The sequence below is a fragment of the Cibotium barometz genome, chromosome 60, assembly GCF_041138505.1.
Source record: "Cibotium barometz isolate CiBa-2024 chromosome 60, ASM4113850v1, whole genome shotgun sequence".
Classification (NCBI taxonomy): domain Eukaryota; kingdom Viridiplantae; phylum Streptophyta; class Polypodiopsida; order Cyatheales; family Cibotiaceae; genus Cibotium; species Cibotium barometz.
In genome coordinates this window covers 38,158,874-38,180,772 of record NC_141105.1, presented here as the reverse complement: position 1 = coordinate 38,180,772, position 21,899 = coordinate 38,158,874, and the positions used below count along the sequence as shown (strand labels likewise).

The window sequence follows — 21,899 nt, the reverse complement described above, 5'->3', positions numbered from 1 at the left end:
CCCCCTTTTAATCTCAGAGGCCGCGAGGTGCACCGGGATAACATGCTAGGCAATTCTGGGCAAACGTTGTTAGTCGTACTATGTCCAGCCAACTTCATCTGTAGTGGAGAATGGCGAGAAAAGCTCAAAGTGCACCATAGCTTGTTGTAGGAGAAATGGCCTAGCAGGCGCGATAGGAAGCAAGAGCAAGAACCGAAAGGTGAGCTGTACAAATGACCACCAGGCTCCAGCACTTAATCTCGGCAAAAACGCACCTCACCGCCTTGCATCATGCAATTATGAAAATTCGTGCCCGACTCCCATAATTAGAGATACTATTGAGGGAGTAATGAGCTCGCGGCCCCATGTAGCCGCCACAATCCCTCCTCTCATGAGAATCTTCCAAAAATTTCGCCCAAATCATTTGTGCACAATCTACCGTTGGGTCCTCATCATCATGAAACGGCCAAGGCGCCCCGAGTACGGATGAAGTCGGTACTACCCATTGATCGGCTTAAAAAAATTTTCGCCTTTGCAGAGTGCCCAATAGAAAGGTTCTATCATAAAATTTATCCACAATCCAATAGGGTCTCGCCTAGTGGAGCTTCAGTTTCCTAGGGTAGTGGCCGAGCCGGGAACAGTAAAACTGCATCCTTCTTTTTAAATGCCCGGGATTTGGAATGGCGATCAACCCACTTCTTCCTCTTAGCCTGCACCACACCAAAAATGTAGGAGCTGACAAACCTGTCCTCCCCTAGCCTGAGCAGTTGTTCCCATCTATGGTCCAGGGACTCCTCCGGTCCCAACTTCTCCGTTACTGCAATTCAGAGACTCGGAACCAGAAACTCCATTGGAACAACGGCTTCCACCCCATACACCAATTTAAACGGGGTCCATCGCATTGCCACCTTGTGAGCTGTTCTGAAAGCCCATATTGCCGAATAGAGCTTCTCATCCCAGTCAGTACGGTTTTCATTAACCAGCTTCTTCAGAATCTTTTGCAGCACTTTGTTACTGGACTCCTCCTGGCCATTGGCCTGTGGATAGTAAACAGTCGAAGTGCCGAGTCACCAATTCCCTAATTACTGCATTCAGAAAATGCCCTCCTTGGTCATTGATTAGTTCCACTGGACAACCAAACCTGGTCATAATCATCTCATACATGAATTTTGCCATCGATTGAGCTGAATTGTCCTTCAGTGCTTGAGCTTCCACCCACTTGGTTCAGTAATTTATCGCCACCAAAATGTACCTGTTTCTTGTCCATCTGGCTGGTGGCTTGAATGGCCCCACAAAATCCAATCCCCATTTCATAAATGGTTCCAGAGGTAGCACTAGGTTGTGCGGCATTCAGTCCCTCTTAGTCGACCTCTAACAAACATCACATTGTCTTGCAAACTTGTATGCATCTCTGACCACTGTTAGCCACCACAATCCGGCTTGGAGGATCTTCCGTCCCGTGACATCCCCAGCAAAGTGACCACCACTCACGCCTTGATGCGTCTCCTAAAGTACTGCTTCTTGCTCATAAGGTGGCACACACCATTGTAGCACCTGATCCAGCCCAAGATGGCACAATTGGCCGATAATAACCCAAAAACCCCGACTTCAAATTGCCAGCCGCTTTCATTGATCCTGTGTTACATTGATCCTGTGTTAGACTGTCTCCTAGTAAACTTGTGTCTACAAACTGTAGCATCTCATCATACCAAGTTTGTGGGGGATCCGGAGCCACTGCCTCCAGCTCGAACAAATCAGCATCCGAAAAGTCATCATGAACACCATCCGGAGGTTCCCCATTCTCCAACGTGGAAAGGTAGTCCGCCACCACTGCATGTGTCGATCCCGGCGTATGGAAAGGTAGTCCGCCACCACTGCATGTGTCGATCCCGGCATATGGATGACTGTAAACTCAAACTCCTGCAGAATGAGCATCCACCGAGCCAGCTTCCTTGTCAAATTAGGTTTATTCACCAAATAGAGCAATGCAGAATGATCCACATGAAAGGTGAACTTGCTGCGCGAAACTTCATCACATAATAGATCATCCCCAAAGCTTCCCGCTCGGTCGTGGAGTAGTTCCGTTCTGCTTTGGACAATCTCCGATTGGCATAATACACTGGTCAGAACCACTTCGGCTCACCCTGCTGCATCAGCACACTCTCGATGGCTACATCTGAAGCATCCACGCGAACACATGAAAAGGTAGGTCCCAATTGGGTGGCTGAACTACCAGAGCTACTGCTAACATAAGTTTCAAGCATCAAAATGCCAAATCACACTGCTCCGTCCATGCCAGTGGTACCTTGTTGATCTGCTCATTGAGTGGAGCGGCCACATCCGCTAAGTACCGAAGCAGACGACTATGCCACTGAACCTGCCCCAAGAACCGGCTTAACTGCTTACTATTAACCGGAACCCCTGCCTTCCGAATGACTTCCACTTTTGTTCGATCCACTGCAATCCCTTCCCTTGAAACAATGTGTGCAAGCAGCATTCCACTTTCCACGGGCGGCGAATGCACATTTAGCTGGATTCAGGCACAAACGGGCTTCCCGACATTTGGTTAGACACAGCAGCAAGTGGTGCAAATGCACACACCTCTGTCCAAACACACTGAAGTCATCCAAAAAGGCCCTCATAAATGAAGTCAGATATTCTTCAAAAATTTCCTGCATCATCTGCTTAAAGGTGGTCGGGGCATTCTTCAAGCCGAATGTCATCACATTCGAAGTAAAAACCCCCCATTCAGTGATAAAAGCCATCTTCTCCCAGTCCTTCGGTGCCATATGGACCTGATTATACCCGTTGAATCCATCCAAAAAAGAATACATCTCATGTCCCACCCCACTGCATCCAATACTGCATCCGTAAATGGCAACAAGAATGGACCTGATTATACCCGCTGAATCCATCCAAAAAAGAATACAACTCATGTCCCACCCCACTGCATCCAATACTGCATTCGTAAATGGCAACAAGAACGGATCAGTAATGGTTGCTGAATTCAGCTTCCGGTAATCCACACATACCCCACTGCATCCAATACTGCATCCGTAAATGGCAACAAGAACGGATCGGTAATGGTTGCTGCATTCAGCTTCCGGTAATCCACACATACCCGCAACTTCTGATTCTTCTTCAGACCTATCAGTATGGGTGACAACCAAGTCGCCCGATCAATCAGATAGATGAATCCGATCTGAAGCAACTTATCCAACTCTTCCTTCACCCTCTTGGCGTAATTCGGATTCATTCGATATCGTTGTTGCTGGCGAACAAGAACAACATCCTCCTTGAGATTGATCCGGTGGTGCTGGTAAAACTGAGGATCAATTCCTTGCAGGTCCATATAACTCCAGGCAAACACATCCGCAAAGGAGACTAGTAACTCCTGCAGCAGCTGCAATCGAAATGTCAAATCTAGACGGGCACTAACTATGACCACCTTTGGTTCCTCCTCCGTGCCCAGATTCATATCCACCACCAATTCATCTTCTTTCACCCGCCTGAGACATCTGCAGTTCCCGCTCAAAGGCCTCCTCGGCTGCAATCACCCCTTGGATATCCGAAGTGTCTACTTCGCCAAGATCATCCTCACCACTGTCCGGGTCATCCCCTTGGCCTACACTTGGTTTTGTCCCCCGGACTTTAGATGCCTCCATTGACTGCTGCTTTGACCGATATTTATTCAGAATGGATACCGCATCCACTTCAAACAAACTCACTAAGTCTGTATTCTGACGGGTACTCTTCCTCTTCATCCAGATCCAGTCCTTCCACCATGTTGACACCTTGGATGGGCTGGTGTCGCCACCCTTTGTTTGGTTACCACTAACAACTTTAGTTTCTTCTTCCCCTTCTGAACCGTGATCACGTCGGAATGCCAATCCTGCTTTATTCGAGCGTGAGGCAGCCATGGGAGGCCTAATAGCATAGGGTAAGCCCCTTTTATATCCTCCATCCACAGTACTACCACCGCCACCTGGAATGAGAATCCAGAAACCTCCATAACAGACCTTGGATCGGGCCCAAGGGTTGCACCCTCCACTAGTTTGCCATCTTAACCGCCGCAAACAGTGTCGGCTCCCATGTCTTCAGACCACACATCATGTGGGATATAATGTTGACTCTGGACCCTCCGTCCAATAAAACCCCCGAAATAGGTTGACCTGCCAACTTCACATTGATCACCGGAACTGTGTCATCAAACAATGGGGCGTCCATATTAGAAGCGAAAACATCTGCCTCCGTGGAACGTACTTGTGCTTCCGGCTTATCCTCCCCTGTGCTTCCACCACCCTTGAGCAGCTGCTCCACTGACATGTGAATCAGCTGTCCCTTCAAATCCTCCCACAGATCATACCATCCTTAACAGCTTCCGGATCAGCTCTCCGAATCGGTGTCTCCTTCGGCTCCACCCGGACCGGTGGTACAACTGGATCAGGACCCCTCGTCTCCCCAGAGGACTCGAACTGCGGATGATCCTGAACCCATTCTGTGACCTGAGCCCGAATTCTATCCTTCTCCCGCCAATCCATTACTGGCTGTTTCCCTTTCTTGTTCCGAGGCCCCACTAGCCGTTGGCTGCATGGGCGATATTCCGAATGAGTGATAGCCATCACCGAAGTCTCCTTGGAGAGCTGCTTCTTGCCCCTTTCCTAGAGCCACAATTTCCACCACATTCACAGTCGGCTGCTTGGTTGAAGAGGAAGACTCGCCTGTTCCCTGGCTCTTCTCCTTCTCCGCATTATCGCGCTTCCACAGCTCACATTCTAACTTGCGGTGGCCCGAGGTTTCACAATAAAAGCAGACGATCTTCCATTCCGCTGACTGACCATCCGGTCTTGAGCCCATTGCAAAGCTCACCCTTGGGCGAAAGGGGCAGCGTGCCGGCTCACCGGAGCCATCGGCACCATTGGCACGGTAGCGGCCAGTGCCCCCACAACAGGTTGTGGAGCCCTTCGTCCATTGTATCTGCAAGCATTGGTTAAGTGCATCGCCGTTTGGCAAATCACACACCACAGATCATTCAAGTCACATTCCTCCGCTATATGGCCGTCATTCCGACACCGAGTACACCATGCGCCAGAGCGAAGCCGCTGAGAAGTCCCTGCAACCACTTTCGGGAGCCCGAGCACCGATCACTGACCCATCCTGGGCCAACTTTCCGACCTTCTTGCTTGCCTTCTTCCGCTCGTGGCGTCTTCCTTCCTCATCGTCTGACTCATCTCGCTGGTCTCTGATTCATCCGAATCCTGATCCTCCTCATCATTCGAGGAATCCGTCGAGTAAGACTTGGACTTGCTTTTACTCTTCTGCTTCATTGACTTAACAAGAACCCGCTTCGCACGAACAGCAGCCTCCACCAGATCTTCTAGGGTTGCCGCCGCCAAATCCACGGTAACAACTGCCCGCTTCACAGGTGTGCGAAGACCTTTAATAAAATAAGAATTGAGGATTTCCACCGCCGACCGATTTACCTGATATCCGGCTGCCTAGTACCTTCCAAAATTTAGCGGCCACTGTTAAATGCTTCTGATTCATCCGACCAACTTGTCCACACATGAACAGATCTGTCTTTTCCTCCCGATATTGGGCCAGGAAGGCATCACGCAAAGCATCATAAGTCGGGAAATGACCAGCCCGCGATTCAAACCGTCGCCTTCTTATTACAGAGGATTGGAACACGCCTTCTTCAACTATTGATCCACCGGGCCCGGAACATTTACCCAGCATGCACTATCAAACAAGAGAATGTGGGCATCGGCATCATCATCCGATGATCACCGTGAGAACTTCGGGTAGTTGACTGTCATGATGGTGGCAGGCTGGTTCACCGGCCCAAATTGAAGGCGACGCTATCCCAAGGGAATGTACCGATGAAAACGGAGCGGCGGTGGGGGTACCGGAGGGAAGGCCGGGGTGTTCGTCAGTGTTCCAGTGGTGTGTCGGTCAGTTGAGTGCAGAACAACTACCGCTTCCTCCCCTAGCTCTTCCAACCCCTCCCGTACCTCTTCATCATGGGGGTGGCTCCACCTCTACTTCCTCCCCTAGCTCTTCCAACCCCTCCCGTACCTCTTCATCATGGGGTGGCTCCACCTCTACTTCCTCTTCCATTGGTGCTACTGCCTCCGGTTGTAGGCGATCCGTTCCATCACCGTCCACCACTGAGGAACCACTAGAACTTGAAATATAACCAAACAGCACCGCATCCCGGTGTGCCGCATAGCATTGATGACGCTAGTCCCTTTCGGACACGAACCCATCCGGTCCACCGCCACACAAGGCTTATCCAGCCATCAAGAAACGTGTCTTAAACTTCGTCACCCTTCCAGTTCATCGTGGTCGTTAAAGTGTTAACGGCACACAGCTATTAATAGAAAAACATTATACTTAAAGAGATTTAGGAGACAATCACTCAGAACCTCGATCAAAGAATCACTCGTACTTAAAGAACACAGATAGATATATTAAGTCATCCTTATATAAACAACAGATGCCGAAGAGTTATAGGCGAAAGTTACAAAGGACACAACGCTTCAATGACAACGCTTCATATTCAGGCGCACAGAACAGTCGGAAGTTGGATAATTGGATGGGTGGATATCGAATGGGCGGATAGTATGGGTTCCGCCTAACAATGCCAACCACCAACTGCATCTTTCTAGCAGATACACATCCAAGGGACTAGATGTGAGTAAAGAAGGAGGTGATTGTAACTAGTTAATGCTATCCAGATGTTGACAAAAGATTATTAACTCTCAAAATACCTAGAACCCAAAAATTATAGTGGATGATGATAGTGCCACCAAGAATGCAAGAAGTTGTAGTGAAAGTGGTGTGTGTGTAAGATACAAAGCAATGGTATAAGGATTTAAGCTCATAGGGAATCATCTTATCGATGGAAAAGCTTTTGGGATACTTGTATACTACACAAGGTGCTAATAATGCAAAAGGTAGTGATGTAAGGTGGATTAAAAGGTCGCAAACCACTAAAGATAAGATCACAATACCTAAAAGACTAGAACCTAAGAAGCCAAATTCGCTTAGCTGTTCAAGATAGCAAGTGATTGTAATATTAAAAGCCCATGATGGCAATAGGGTATGCCGAATGATATGCCTAGGATAATACTTTACAAATTAGGTGTTAAAGAATAAATAATTAGAGGATATATTAAGGTTTAACTAGGTTATGGGTAGAAGAATCATAACTAACTTATGGGCATGTATAAATACTTTACAAATTAGGTGTTAAAGAATAAAGAATTAGAGGATATATTAAGGTTTAACTAGGTTATGGTGGGTAGAAGAATAATAACTAACTTAAAAATTAGGTGTTAAAGACTAAAGATTTAGAGGATATATTAAGGTTTAACTAGGTTATGGGTAGAAGAATCATAACTAACTTAAAAATTAGGTGTTAAAAGAATAAAGAATTAGAGGATATATTAAGGTTTAACTAGGTTATGGGTAGAAGAATCATAACTAACTTATGGGCATGTATATAAGGCGATTTATGTACACTCTAATGGACTTTTATATTCTTACATTAACTTTATGAGATCTTCTTCTCCTCTTTTATATTCTTACATTAACTTTATGAGATCTTCTTCTCCTCTTTTATATTCTTACGTTAACTTTGAGAGATCTTCTTCTCCTCTTTCCTTTTGTGTGCACTTTTTACTACTCTTTTTGTGAAATGCTCTCTTAGAATTTTTCATTTCATGGCACTTATCTTTCACTCATATGAGCTCTAAATTAGTGGTTTTGTACATGTTTATGGTATCACTTAAGTTTTGAGGTTTATCTGAGAGTGGAAAGATTACATAAGTTTCTCTTTAGTGGGTTAAGCAATCTATTTTCTTGAAAGTTTATAGTTCTCATATGAGCTCATTTGGTGGTTTTGCACATGTTTGTGGTGTCACTTGGGATTTTAGGTTTGTGTGAATGTGGGAAGCCTTACGTTTCTATGTAGTGGAGAAGTAATCTCTTACTAAAAATCCCATGCTAGAGTAAAGTGAAGCTTGATCATGATAAGGGAATGGAACTAGGAAGATGAGAGGGAGAGATGAGCATGATAGATGAAGAGAAGTTAGCTCATGGATGTGCTAAATTTTGAGAAGTTAGCTCATGGATGTGCTAAATTTTGAGAGGGTTTGTAGCTATCCCAATGGTAGGGAAATCTTTCAATGTGCTCTTTATTACATAGCTTTGGGAAGGAATAAGAAAAACCAATCATGACTCTTATGGGATAAGGAAGGAAGAGAGTGCATAAGGTTGAGTACAGTAGTCCAGACTTGGTCTACTTGGTCTCCTCCAGGCCACCGCCTCCTTTGGACTTCACCTCTTCTCACTTCACTTCATTGCCATGCCACCTTCACTACTGCATTGCCACCTTATCTCATGGCCACATCATCCTTATCATGACAATATCCTCACACCACATCACACCTCTCTTCATCTCATTTACCACATCTAATTACTCAAGCAAGGAAGAAATAAATGCTATGGAGCTTGGATCTTGGATTATCCTAAGGATAGCAGTAGAAAAAATCCAAGAACGTGGATTAGAGTAGGTAGGTAGAGAAGAAGGAGTGCAAAAGTAAGAGTAGGAGTACATAGAAAAGTCACCATGTATGGTACAAGATCTAAGTATGATAGCTAGAAGATGGTGGAGGAATGGGTTGAGCTAGTTAGTCCCCTCAAGTCTTATCCAACCCTCCACAATAGTGTAGCCACCGATGCAGCTAGTGAAACTATATTGTGTACCTATAACAATTAGGTTAACATCAAACCTTGGAAAGGACATTTGTGTATTAGATTAACATCACCTATAACATCACTCATATTTTTAGTTTTTTCACCTCTGTGGACCTCTTTATTTTACATCAATAACTACTATTTAACAAATACAATTATACAAATAGGAGAACTCTTGTCCCATCAAGTATCATCTTCCATCAAGTATAAATTATGAAGAAAGAACATTCATTTATGCATACCCAAGTTGTGAGCCTCTTTGGTGATAGTGGGAGGAAGTATTGAATTGGGGAGGAAGGTCAAGACATGACCTCTATTACATGTGGATCTACCTTGGGACCTAAGATCCTAGGGTAGACTTAGGATGACAACCCTCGCAGAAGAAAAACTCATTATAATGATTGAGCTTAATGATAAAAAGGTTTCCAATGGGGAGTTGAGTCATTTGATGGGTATGATTAGGCTTATAGCTTTTAGGGAAATTAAAGGTTTTGGAGAGGGTGAGAATAGTATGCTAGGCAAGTCTTTGCTGGGGTGCAAAGGAAGATGAGTTCAATGGTGTGGCAAATGTTGTGAAGAAAGAAGGTAAGTGATGGGGAAATTAATGAAGTCAAAGAAGTGATGTTGATGATATGTAGCATGGTGAAGAGAGTGATGTAGGAAAGAAGAGGTGAATGACTAAAAGAAGCATGGTAAGAAGTGTGTGTAAAAAATGAGGGTTTTCAAGCTAGATGTGGAGGAAAAAGATGGTAGAAGGGCTAGAGTAAGTGCAACACAGGTGGACAATGAGGAGAAAAAAAACCCAAAAATGTAGAAGAGGTGGACAAATGAGGAGCAATAAACCCCAAAAAGTGTAAGAGAAGGGATGGAGCTAATGATAAGTGTGAATATTTCAAATGTGTGGTGACACTTCCACCTATAAGGTGGTATCACTAGTAAAACCAAAGCATTTGGGAGGTTGGCAAGGATGCACTTGAGGTTTAGGATAATGGTGAGGTTCCACCTTGATGTCCACCAATGACACATAAGCCACATACAATACATAACATGGAGGAAGATTGGGTACCCTATGCTATGCTTTATGTGTTGTTAACCACAATAGTTAACATTACTCCTACTATTTTTTGATCAAAAGTGTGGTTGCACCTCATGTAACATGTATTTATGCAACACCGTGCTAAATGCTTCGTGTAAAAGATATGGGATGACTAAGCTAACGACATGTGTAATGTTGTCCATGAGCTAGAAAGCTTAAGTGTACATAGAGCTAGATAACTAGTTTTGGGTCCCCAATTATCAAATGGCACCCGGTCATTGTAAAAAGTGAGCTCTTGTATATAAGTGACTTGAAAGAAATATGAAAGGATATACAATCCCATTATCACATCTCTTCTCTCTTGCTCTCTTGTGTGGTGATGGTTGTGAGCTTGTTTGCAAGCATGCTTGCTTGTTTGATTATGGGTGTATGCTTTTAGGTGATGCTCCCCATCTCCTCTATATTCCCTTCTCGTCTCTCTCTCTCTCTCTCTCTCTCTCTCTCTCTCTCTCTCTCTCTCTCTCTCTCACCCTCCTTGCACACATGAAGGTATTGAGGTAGAGGTTGAGCTTTTCATAACTTCTTCCCCCTTTGTTCTCTACCTAGCACATGGAATTTTCACTAACCCTCATAGGATTGTTGGCTAAGGCATGGCATGCCCCCAAATTTAACCTTGCATATTTTCTTCTCTTCTTCTATCCTCATGCAAGGTGAGGTTTCATTTTGGTGAACATCTTTAGTGCCACTGCCAGGGATAGTACTTAGCTTAGGGTCCTCCACAATTTCTTCCTAAGCTAGAGGTCTATATTTTCTCGGATGGAATGCAAATCCACTGGTTGTATGAGCTTTGCATGAGTTTGTTTGTTTGATGCTTGTTCTATTTTGTTTCTCTTTGATCAATGGAGTTTGCAAAATGGAGCTTGAGGAGCAACAAGAGCTTCTAAGGCTACATCAAATATAGGAGTAACAAGTAGGTGCTCTATTTGTGCTATTGGTTCCATTGATTTTTTAGTTTTCCTTCAAGTAGATAGGAAAGTGCATATTAGCTTAATTGCATTATTAATCATAATATACTAGGTTAAACTATCCATTCGTTGCATCATTAAGTACCTTAGGACTAGCTTAATCTAGGCATAAAAAGAAGACCACAAAAAATTGTCACGAAGGTGGAAAATCAAGAAAAAAACATGCGTAACTCACTCTCAGGTTGCTTTTCAGAGAAGTGAACGCCTGTTCCTTCATAGATGTATGGATGTTCTCTTGTTAGCCATGCCCATTCACTTCCTGATTTAGAATTTTACCAAATTCACTCCATAAATAGGTATAATGGGCATTGAAAGATCATGACAGTTGCATAGCTAATTGTGTTAGGAGAATATTTGATGATGGTTGTCAAATATATGCCATTTTGGCGCTATTAAGACACCTGATTTGTCAGTCTGAGTGAACGTCCGTACCTTCATAGACGAACGTTCATTCCTCCCCGAGTGAACATTTGTTCCTGAACCAAGTCACGACCATTCCTCTATGAGAAAATGCTCATTTCCCATGCTACCCATGGGCGCACTCAATTCAAAATCGAACATTTGTTCCTATATGAGAGAATGACCATTCCTCGACCTATCTATGGCTACTCCTATCCCACTTATGAATGCCCGTTTCCCAGTCTGCCCACATCTGCCCACATCCATACTGAGTTGCTTACAAATGCATGTTCCCCTCCTAGTGAACACTCACCCGTACCTCCACAAATGAACGACCGTTCCTCTATGGAATGGTCGTTCCTCTGTCAACAAATGGCTGTAATCTAACTTCTAGAGGTCAAAAATATCTCTATTCTAGATCATAATTCTGCACCTTCATGCAACACATTCATGTACCTTGGTGCAAAACAATCCACTATTGGACGATAATAAACCCTCCTATGCATAATCTCTTACTAGATCCAACCCATCAGCCAACACTGCATAGAGCCAAACAATATTGGTCTTCAATAGCACCAGTGCGAGTGAAGAGCACTTGAGCATAGGATAAACCACCCTTGACTTAGAGGTTGGTGGATTGAGCATGTAGTGCATGGACAGACCATTGTCTCGAGATCAAGCACCACGATCACCTACATGTTCATAAAGGAGTCTTGTGCCTGAGACTGAGGAATCCTGGGAAACATGGAAACATGCAATCACAAGAACCTCATCCCCAGGAGAAGCATGGACTATCAACTAGAAAGAATCGTCACACCACCAATAGACCCAAGATTGGAGGTGAGGGTTGGGGCCAAATAACCTAGTCCAACTTGATGCAGTAGTTTGGGGAGCTATATCGACTACCGTGTCAGCAAGTTCATTTCAAGAACCTAGACCAATACCAAGCCTAGGTAGAGAACTAGCTAACCCACAGAAACTTTATACCAAGGAGAGAGACGCCACCCTGAGCAACCAACCAACACATAACAGCCATACTCTTTCTTAATCACATTCACTCAAGCTAACAAGCATACAAACTCATCAACACACTTCAATCATGCACACAAGTATGCACACTATAATCAAGCACTATAATCAAGCAAGCAAAAAAGGTAAGAGCACAAGAGAAGAAGAAATCTTTGCGCTTGAGAAATGATTCATTCTCCCCATTCACATTATCAAAAGCCGTACACACACACACACACACACACACACACACACACACACAAGGGCTTTGCTTGGTCGCCCAACTTAAGTAGGTGACCATTGCCTATCTCTACTCATATGTACAAAGCTTATTGGCTAGCTTTTATTACATCATTGGGCCCAAGGCCATATATAATGGGAAATGTTCCTAAGGCTAGAGGTAGGTATTTCAGATGTACAGCATGTGTGAACAACCCCCCCTTCCTAGCCATCCTTAAAAGCTATGAATGATGGGCTTTGTCGATTATAGTAACTTTGATTTATCTGCACAATGACCTCATCATCATGTGGAAGTGTTGCACTACCTTTAATCATAGGAGTGGTTTCCCATTGTTGTTTTGCGGGTGAACATGAAGTTATAGCCCAAGAGAATAAACTCAAAGGAGAACATCTTTTCAAAGTCACATCCAAAAGGCTTCCAAACATTGGGGATGCCATGCAAACATCCCATATATTTGCCTAAGTGTGAACATGAAGTTATAGCCCAAGAGAATGAACTCAAAGGAGAACATCTCTTCAAAAACTCGCATCCAAAAGGCTTCCAAAAACTGGATGCCATGCAAACATCCCATATATTTGCCTGAGTGTGGGCCTGATGTTTGATGTTAAAGGCGAGGCCTTGCACATGGGATTCATCATACTTGTATTGTTGCATGTGTACTTTCCCTTCTTTGAAGTCTTGTAAGAACATTTTGATCGTATTGAGACGAACTCAATGGTTGCTTGGATCACGATGTTAGTGGCTTCTTGATAGGAAGTGATGAATTGCAAAATCAGCCTGCACATACACTCCTCTATTGGGACCATGCTAAAAGGTGGAGTTCTAGGAAGTTAACAAAGGGGTGATCTTATTTTTTGCCTCGTTCTCTTTCCACCTCATTTGCGTGCATAGTGGCATGTACATGGGATTGATCCATTAGTTTGACGGGGATCGCATAGTATGTTATCCAACAATCCGGGTTCCGAAGGTAGCGGAGCTACCATTTGGGTTGGTTCTTTTTATCGCCATAGTTGAAGGCTCTATCATCAATTGGCCTCCTGCTGTCCACCTTTCTCTTCTACAAGGGTGCTCAACCATGTTTCAAAGGTTTCTCTAGGTATAGTCATTAATGGGACCATTGATTGGGTGTGCAGCAACATGGAAGGTAATTACAAACCTTTAAATTGTATCACCATAATCCTAGATGGTAGGTAGGTGTGAGAGGTCCCTAGGTATGTCCTCTTGCAACCTCTCTTCTACTTCAAAAAATTAAGCTAGGGGGATTGAAAGAGAATGGTAGGGGGTCACGCAACCATTTTCATGTGATTCTCTGAACAAGGTTTGGAGAGACCTTACCTCCTTCCTGCAAAACTGTGGTGGCTCATTCGACATTGGCGTTGAGATTGGGAAAGTCTGTATCTTGGGGCTTCTCACATTGTTAAATTTTAGCTCTCTGGGATATGTCAGCATCTTTCTGTTGTTCTTCAGTGAGACAATGCCAAAGGGTAGCTCCGTGTGTTCCTTCTACATTATTCTTGCCTATATCCTTCACATCCTTTCTTTGCACGTGGTAAAGTTGTTCTTGAGGAGTTGGCTTCCTTCCTATTGTGTGCTTCTAAGGTTCCTTCTACATTATTCTTGCCTATATCCTTCACATCCTTTCTTTGCAAGTGGTAAAGTTGTTCTTGAGGAGTTGGCTTCCTTCCTATTGTGTGCTTCTGAGGAGCTTGAGTGAAGGTTTGCCCTTTAGCTGGCCTCTCCATGGGTTTTGGCAACTGTTGGATGAATTCTAGATCCAAATATATAATTTGTGTGACTAATAGGCTACACCCATAGGCTACACCCAAGGTATTGCCCTCCTAATGTTAAGAGCTTTTCTAGTTCTCTATAGACAATTTCAACAAAGTTTTGAATTACAACCTCGGCATCTTGTTCTTTGTAACCACCCATGTGCATCTTCAAGAATACTTTTGAGCTAGCTTTAGTAAAACTATTTGGCTTGTAGAAAGAGAAGTAGGTGCAAATGGCCTTGCCAAGTCTAATGAGATACCATAGTCTCACATCTGTTTGGTGGGGCTTTGTGATTTTTGCTGAGCCGGACTCTTAATGGTCTCAAGGCATTCTGCCCCCTGGCCTTGGATAGATTCTACTTGAAAGACTTTTGTGGTTCTGCCATAGGAGTTTCTTGCCTGGTTGGTGTCTACATCCTCCAAGATAAGGTGGTTACACTTAGGTTGATGGAACCATGGCATAGTAAGGCTTATTAGTGTGTCCGTCCTTTACATGGAGCTTCAACATGTATCCCCTTACCCTTCCTAGCTCTTTAGTGCAAAATTAACCTACTCTATCATAACGGAGGCCTGGTATGGAATGTAGGGGGAAACAACCTCCTTGGGTGTTGTAGCCTTTGCCTTTTCAGTCTTGTAGGACCCATTTATGCCTAATAATTTATTGTATATTTCAATGGAATTTACAGTGGTGTGCCCTCGAAATCTCTATAACCAGCTATTACATAGTAATGAAAATGGCACTCACTACCTTTGGCCTTCTCTTCATAAATTTTGGTAAGAGTTTTGGCTGTGGGACTAACCTTTGTAAAAGGCACTTGCACAATCCCTAGACATGCCCAGAACAATCTCCAACCATGCTATTCGTGGGAGCTATGCCAATGTTGCAATTTGCAAAGTGAAGGTGTGAGTATCTTCTAAAGTGATCTCAAATCAAACTGACACGCACAGTTATTTTGATATAGATCTGTGCCCCATTACTAGATGCCATTGGTGATCTCGATAATTTTATCATTTGGTGCTGTTGATCTTATTGGTTTATAATTTCACCAGCATTTGGGCTCTTCTTAGCTTTGGATCGTCGACGATAAAGTGAATGCACAGAGTGCTCTCTAGAATATATAGACATCCCAATCAGATCGTCCATGTGGCAATTAGGTCAGGTTTGGAGATTCGGACTTGGGCAATTAAAAAATCTGGACAATTTAGAATTAGACGATCCAAAAATGAGGCGCTCTAAGATTTGAGATTGATGATCAAAAGTTATAACAATCTGAAATGAGAATCGACGATCCAACTTATGTATTAAATTGAGACTTTGGATCGACATCGAAATGGTGAAGTTTGGGATTGGCAATCGGACTGAACGGCAATTTGAGATTTACAATTGCCTGAAATTAGGATTATAAATCTGAACCAATGAGTTGGAATCGATAATCACAAAAATAGATTTTTGGACTAGTGATCCAAAACATAGCAGTACTGATTTTCTTTTTCGGTTTCTTCTACCTTGACTAGGGTGTCAATGTGAGGTTCCCAACAATTCAAAGGTGCCTAACACATGTGTTTGTGTAATATATGTGCAACTAGGAGTGCATTTGGAAGCATAATACATGTAATACAAGATGAGAGTCCATGGGCTATTTGATGATGAGGTTTTTACTATACAAGAACACTGTTATAATAGAAGAAAGGATTTAACAAGGAATTCTCAAGCGATGGGTTGTACACTAGGCTAAACAGAGAAAGGTTTCCCTTCCATCACCTTGCTAGTTCCCCTTCATCGAGGAATGTACGTGAGAGGTTCTTGAAGAAGTCAAGGTTTTACTTAAGGGGTCTCTGTGATTATTGCATGAGTGGAACATCTTTCTTCACTTCTTCAATCTAACTTGGACTTGACCTTTTTGCTTATAGAATCATCTTGCATAGGGGACTCAACTTGTCAATCGTGCTCGCCTCCCCAGCACAAGTGTCTCGACTTTAAAGACATTGTGAATGACTTGACCTTTTTGCTCATAGCATCATCCCGCATAGGAAACTCAACTTGACAATTATGCTTGCCTCCCTAGCATGAGCAACTTGACTTTGAAGACATTGTGAATGACATAATGTGTTGTGCTTACAATTTATAATTAGGCACTTTTTCCTTTCATACTTGACTCTTATGTCTTTGGCATGTTTTGGCCTTCGATGACTTGACATTTTGTCCACTATCTTTTATTTCTTCTTTGTTTCACTATTGGGTAAGCAACAACTTCTTCTGTCATGTGATTCGACATGTAGTCGACGTCATCCTCCTCTTTATGTTGAACAAGGTTTCTGCCTACGTAAGGATTAAAGGCTTGAGGGTCTTAGGACTAGTCATAGGTAAGGTTTGCTTGTCAACCAGATCTTTTATTAGGATCTGAGGAATCTCCTTCAGGCTAGTGGTCAAAGGGAGGTCTTGAATTTATCTCTCAAGTTGTTCTCTTTATTCTTTAGTATATAGCCTATCTACCTTAGCCTTGCCTTTGTTGGTCTACTTAGGTATCCATACCTGCTTCGACATGTGTATTCTCTTTGAGCATGATGATGATTTTTGATGTACCATAGTTCATGTGTCTTATTGTTGGTGGTGACTTTAAGTTGGTTTCATCCATGGCACCCAAATTAACCTTTATCCTTGATAGTGTCCTTGGGATTTTCAAGATCCTTTTGTAGTTATCTAACCTTGTATGGCTAGATCATTCTTTAGTTTGTTGTTTCTCCTTCTCTTTGGAATCCATACTAGCTTGTCACATGCTATTCATTTGCAAGCTTGGTATACTGGCTTTTGGGATCCATACCTATTTTGGTTTTTTTGACCTTGGTTTTGTAGGAGGGAGAAGTATAGCTAGAATGAGTGAGACTTTTGGTATCCATACTTGCCAAATTTTACCTTTGGGGATTGATTGTGAAAATTGAGGTAGCAGCTACCCATAGTTGTGGGGATTGGTTGTGAAGTGGCAATATTAGGGATTGGAGTATCCTTGATTGTTTTTTCTGTTTTTTCTTATGCAGTTCCCTCTTAGTTTTGGCTTGGGCTTCACCTCCTTAGGTTCGGTTTTTGGCTAAATTTGGTCTCCTTTTGGTCCCCTGCTCTAGGTAAGTTTGGGAAGGGTTGTGGTTATTTTGAGACGAGGCTTGGAGTTAAAGTTTGATTGGACCTGCTTGATTGGATGTATTTATAATAGGTAATAAATTTCTAGTTCTTCGAGGAGACTTTTCCTTCAGCGAGAACGAAAAGAAAATCAATGGTTCGTTGCTCAAATTTGATAGTCGTGGTCGTTGCTCTCGAGCAGATAACGTTGCAGTCATGTTTTGTAATCCATCCTCTTCCAAGGGATGATTTCTTCTAGCATAGTCCCTACAATGACAAAGAAACTACCTTCCACAAGATAAGAGTTATATTGAAATAAAGCTTTCCAACACTTCAACATTCATTATAGAGTCTTGAAATGGTTTACACTAATGCCTTTGTAGGCTCAAGGTCTGGTTTGCCTAATGAGATCCAAGTCTCATAGGACATTAAATTCCTACCTACCCATATATCTGACAGAGTAAATTTGGCTATACTATTTGCACTTGTTGGGTGAAAGTCCAAGCAAAGCCTTGTGGGCTTTACTTCTTCTTCTCCACCATCACTCTCTATTATTATAGCCATGTGGATATGCAAAATGCCTTTTTTCTATTTAGCTTTTTCCTTGCAAACCTTGGGTTCTCATCGATCTTGTTTCTCCTTTTCAACTTCCTTCTTGTTTCCTTAGCCAAGTGGATGGCTTGAATTACTGATAGGAGAGAGGTTCTTATAACTTTCTAAGTTTACTTTTGTTAAGGGATCCTTCCATGTGGGCTTCATCCAATGTTTCTAAGTGGAGTGTTTCTCCCATGGTCATTGCATCAATCCTAATTCCTCTTAGCTTGAGTTTTCTTTTGTTTTTCTTGAGGATATAGATTGGGACTAAGTCCCCTACCTTAAACCTCTTGGTTTTGATATTCAAATTGAACCAATTTTCCTTCTCTTCTTTTCGGCGGTGTACATGCCCTAGCCTCATCTAGTTTTTCAAGCTCAATGAGTCATTCAAACAACCACTGGTTGATACCTTGGAGCTAGCCTCCACCCCCTCATCCCCAAATTGATATGCCACTTGGTTAGGTGTAGAGGTTACAATCAAAGCCAAACCCCTGAAGTAATTAGTCTTGTTGCCTATTAAGCTAGTGGTGGATTTAGCGTTTTAATGTTTGAGTGGGGATTTCTCCCCCATGGTCTGATACCCCTTCCATCGATTCCAGATCAGAGAAAGTGTCAATGCTCGTTGTTTGAGAGTCTCAGGTCCTGTACTACACTGAATCTCGTTCCTAAAGAGGGTCCTGAAATAAAGGTTGGTTGATAAGAGCCTACTTGGGTCGACGTAGTTTCCTCTAAATCCATTTTTAAAATACACCAAGATTGCAACCACATATTACAGGCGATTTTAGGGCTAGGGGATGTTTCAGGTAGTTTTCGTTTTCTTTTTTTTTTTTTTGGTGTTAGAGAAACTTATCCAAAATGGGTTTCAAGACAGTTCTAAACACTTTTTGCATGCACGTTTTTGGGCCAGCTAGAGAATCCTATAGTTGAGAGTCTATGGTAAATTCTAAATTTTTTTGGGCCAGCTAGAGAATCCTATAGTTGAGGGTCTATGGTAAATTCTAAAATTTTTGGGTCTTGTATCAAGTGCACCAAACTGACCGCACGGCCTAAAACATATAATAGGCAAACTTGTGCATGCATTTTTCTTAAAAAAAATTATATTTATATTTTATTTATTCCCATGGGCCTTTTACCTTTACCTTTTTTTTTTTTTGCCCACGGGCCTTTTACCTTTTCCCTTTTCCTTTTTTCCTTTTCTCTTTTTTAATCTTTTTTAATCTTTTTTTTAAAACTTTAAACTTTAAACTTTTTTACTTTTTCCCCCCTTTTTTACTTTTTTCTTTTTTCGTTTGTGGTTTACGATTTTTGGTTTGTAGTTTAGGGTTTGCGATCTCACCACAACTACCTGAAAAAGGGTGGTTAGGGTTTTTCAAGATTCCCTTTTTGACTTGGGGCCTACGCATTAAATGTGGCCAGCCAAAAGACTTGCAACTTGTGGCCCAAATTACTAGTGGATTAAGTTATGTTAATCTATGTAATTTACAGTAATGCAAAAACACAAAAAACTTGCAAACACAAAAATTAATATGGTTTGTAAATTCTATCCCAAATCGTTGTTTCCAACCTCATTTCTCCATGTAAGGAGTCCAAACCTATGTCCTAAAACCAATTTTAAGGTATATTTCAGCTAATTCTTTAAATTCAAAGCCCAATTTACTGTTTTTTATGTGTGAAATTTAAAAATGCAGAAAACAAAAAATGTAAAAATTGAACAAAAAGCTTGAATTGCAAGAATCAAAGAACACACAATTTCTTAACAACATAAAAAACTAAACAAAGAATTCCTATGATAATAAAAGAGTGCAAGAAAGCAAGAATATGCAGCAAAATCAAAGTTCTTTTGACTCTTTTCTTGCAAACAACCAGAAATTTGATCAATTTAACCATTCACTAGCTCTCAAAATGCATTGTTGCTATGCAATGGGGTTATTTCCTGCCATAGAAAGAACGCACAAAACAATCCAATGTCGTGGGGTCTTTTCCCAACCACACTTGGGAGCACAAACAGCTCAACTGAGAATCCAAATTACCATGGCCTAGCGCATAAGTGCATAATCAGGGTGTGTCACTCACCTCGTGAAAGCTTGTTGCATGGGATTCTCGAGGAGACGATGTTGCCGCATAGCCACACCTGAAAGCTCCACTGCACTGCCGCCATTGCCACCACCACCGCACTCCAAAGGAAGGTTGACCCTCCTCACAACTTAATCTCTCACACTCACTCTCTCATATGCAAGCAAGCAAGCACACATAAGAGCTCAAGGCAAGCAAGCAAATAATAGCATAAGATAGTAGATAGAGAAGAAGAGCACTCTATTGAATTAGCATAAAAGAATCCACTGTGAGAGTTACATTTTGCTTATGTGTGGCTACCAGGGTTTACACTCTTAGATGGCTAAAGTTAAAAATAAGGTCTTAGGGCTCATTTGGCCACTCTAGCTTGTGTAACACCTAATCCACAAATAGTAATTTCTACTTGAAATCCGGTGGCGCGCCTTTAATAGACAAGCAGTAAGCACACACATAAAATATACAATACATAGTTTTCAAGTGAACTCTGGTCATTTTGGTGCTTGTGGGGCCCAAAGGTGGTAAAAATGATACGATGGCCAGCATCAATGCCATAGAGGTCTTTGGTAAGGGTTAATAGACTCCACCCTCAGGCAAAGTTTGGTCACCACCATTAGAGCATATTTGGTTACAATGTGTAGACCAAAGTGCCACCAAACAAATAGAGGCAAAAAGAGACAAAACATTAGGTGCAAGAAAAAGAGATGCTTGGATAAGATTGTGTATTTGTGTGCATGAGAATGTTTGTATGTATTATATAGGTGCATGTGAGTGAGTGAGTGAGTGTGTGTGTGTGTGTGTGTGTGTGTGAATGTTTGTTTGTGTGTGTGTGTGTGTGTGCGCCTTGGAGAGAGAGAGAGAGAGAGAGAAATGATACACTTCTACGAGACTAAAATGGATGATGTATGAATATAAGAGAATAATACATAGGACAAATCATGAACTACAACATAAGGGTGCTAGCCCAGCTAGCCACCAGACAATAGTAAAAAAACATCATATAATGACTACAAAAGTGATTGCTAACCTAGCTACTCTAGGTTTAGTCAGTATCACTATTCAAAACTAGCCAATTTGGATCATCATTTCTATTGCTGAGGAGCCTCTATGACTTGCAATGGGTAGTAGTAGTATCCTGTTGTGGTGGAGACTCGACCCTCGATGTACGTAGTACGACTATCTACATCACCTTAAGAGCCCTATGGGCCTCTTTATTTGTTTCCTGTAGTCTCGCTTGTCTCTCTAGGCAAAGAGTGAAGTCATCATACACTTGTCTCCCACTCAACACTTGTAATCTGCTCAATAGTTAAGACTCTATGTTGATAAGTCTTAGTAGATTTGCCACTAGGACCAACACTGCCAATACGCTCAAGTGTTGTGTGCCTTCTCTGGACCTGTAGAACAATGTGTATTTGCTAGAACTCTGTCTCACTCCACTCCAACTCTGTTGGCTCCCCAAGGCCCTCTGGGAAGGGTCTCAATGCATGACTCACAAAAGACTCACGACACGAGTAATAGCTAGCGAATCCTCTTGCGTCATGTGAGAGACCAGCCTCCTTGTCTGTGGATCAATCTTTGTTATACATGGGAAAAGATCATCAATGCCCAAAACTCAATAGGTAGCTAGGTCAATGTCATATTTGCACACTGGGCATTTACCCCGTCTCACACACCAATTGGAGGAAGATGTAAGAGATGAGGAACAAATGACCACATCCCAGTGTGTATGTCCCTATCACACATCTAGAGACTAAAAACAAACTGAGCACTCTCCCTCGCATAGAATCTACAGGGCTTATGCAGCAAATGGTCACTGTGCTAGAATGTTGGATGGATGTCGAGGATATAGAGTAAGATAAGGGTCATTGCGCACTCCTCAATTGTGAGCAATCTATCGGGA

At 42.5% G+C, this 21,899-nt stretch overlaps 1 protein-coding gene across 1 annotated transcript; it reads right to left on the bottom strand.

Moving 5' to 3' along the window:
• Positions 1-593: 593 nt before the first annotated feature.
• LOC147605325 (uncharacterized) lies at positions 594-3,457 on the bottom strand. Its single transcript, XM_086794309.1, has 7 exons — positions 3,012-3,457; positions 2,595-2,841; positions 2,331-2,509; positions 2,110-2,223; positions 1,523-1,853; positions 819-1,016; positions 594-689 (listed from the first exon to the last, which is right to left on the bottom strand). The coding sequence occupies exons 1-7, from the start codon at positions 3,455-3,457 to the stop codon at positions 594-596; spliced, it is 1,611 nt and encodes a 536-aa protein (XP_086650435.1).
• Between the last annotated feature and the right edge of the window lie 18,442 nt (positions 3,458-21,899).

Excerpts from the sequence above, each read along its gene's own strand:
- LOC147605325 (XM_086794309.1), bottom strand. The coding sequence starts at position 3,457 with ATGAATCTGGGCACGGAGGAGGAACCAAAGGTGGTCATAGTTAGTGCC. Across the intron at positions 2,842-3,011 it reads GCAGTATTGGATGCAGTGGG|TATTGGATGCAGTGGGGTGG; the intron begins GTATGTGTGGAT and ends TTACGGATGCAG. Across the intron at positions 690-818 it reads TTGTTCCAATGGAGTTTCTG|GCTAAGAGGAAGAAGTGGGT; the intron begins GTTCCGAGTCTC and ends GGTGTGGTGCAG.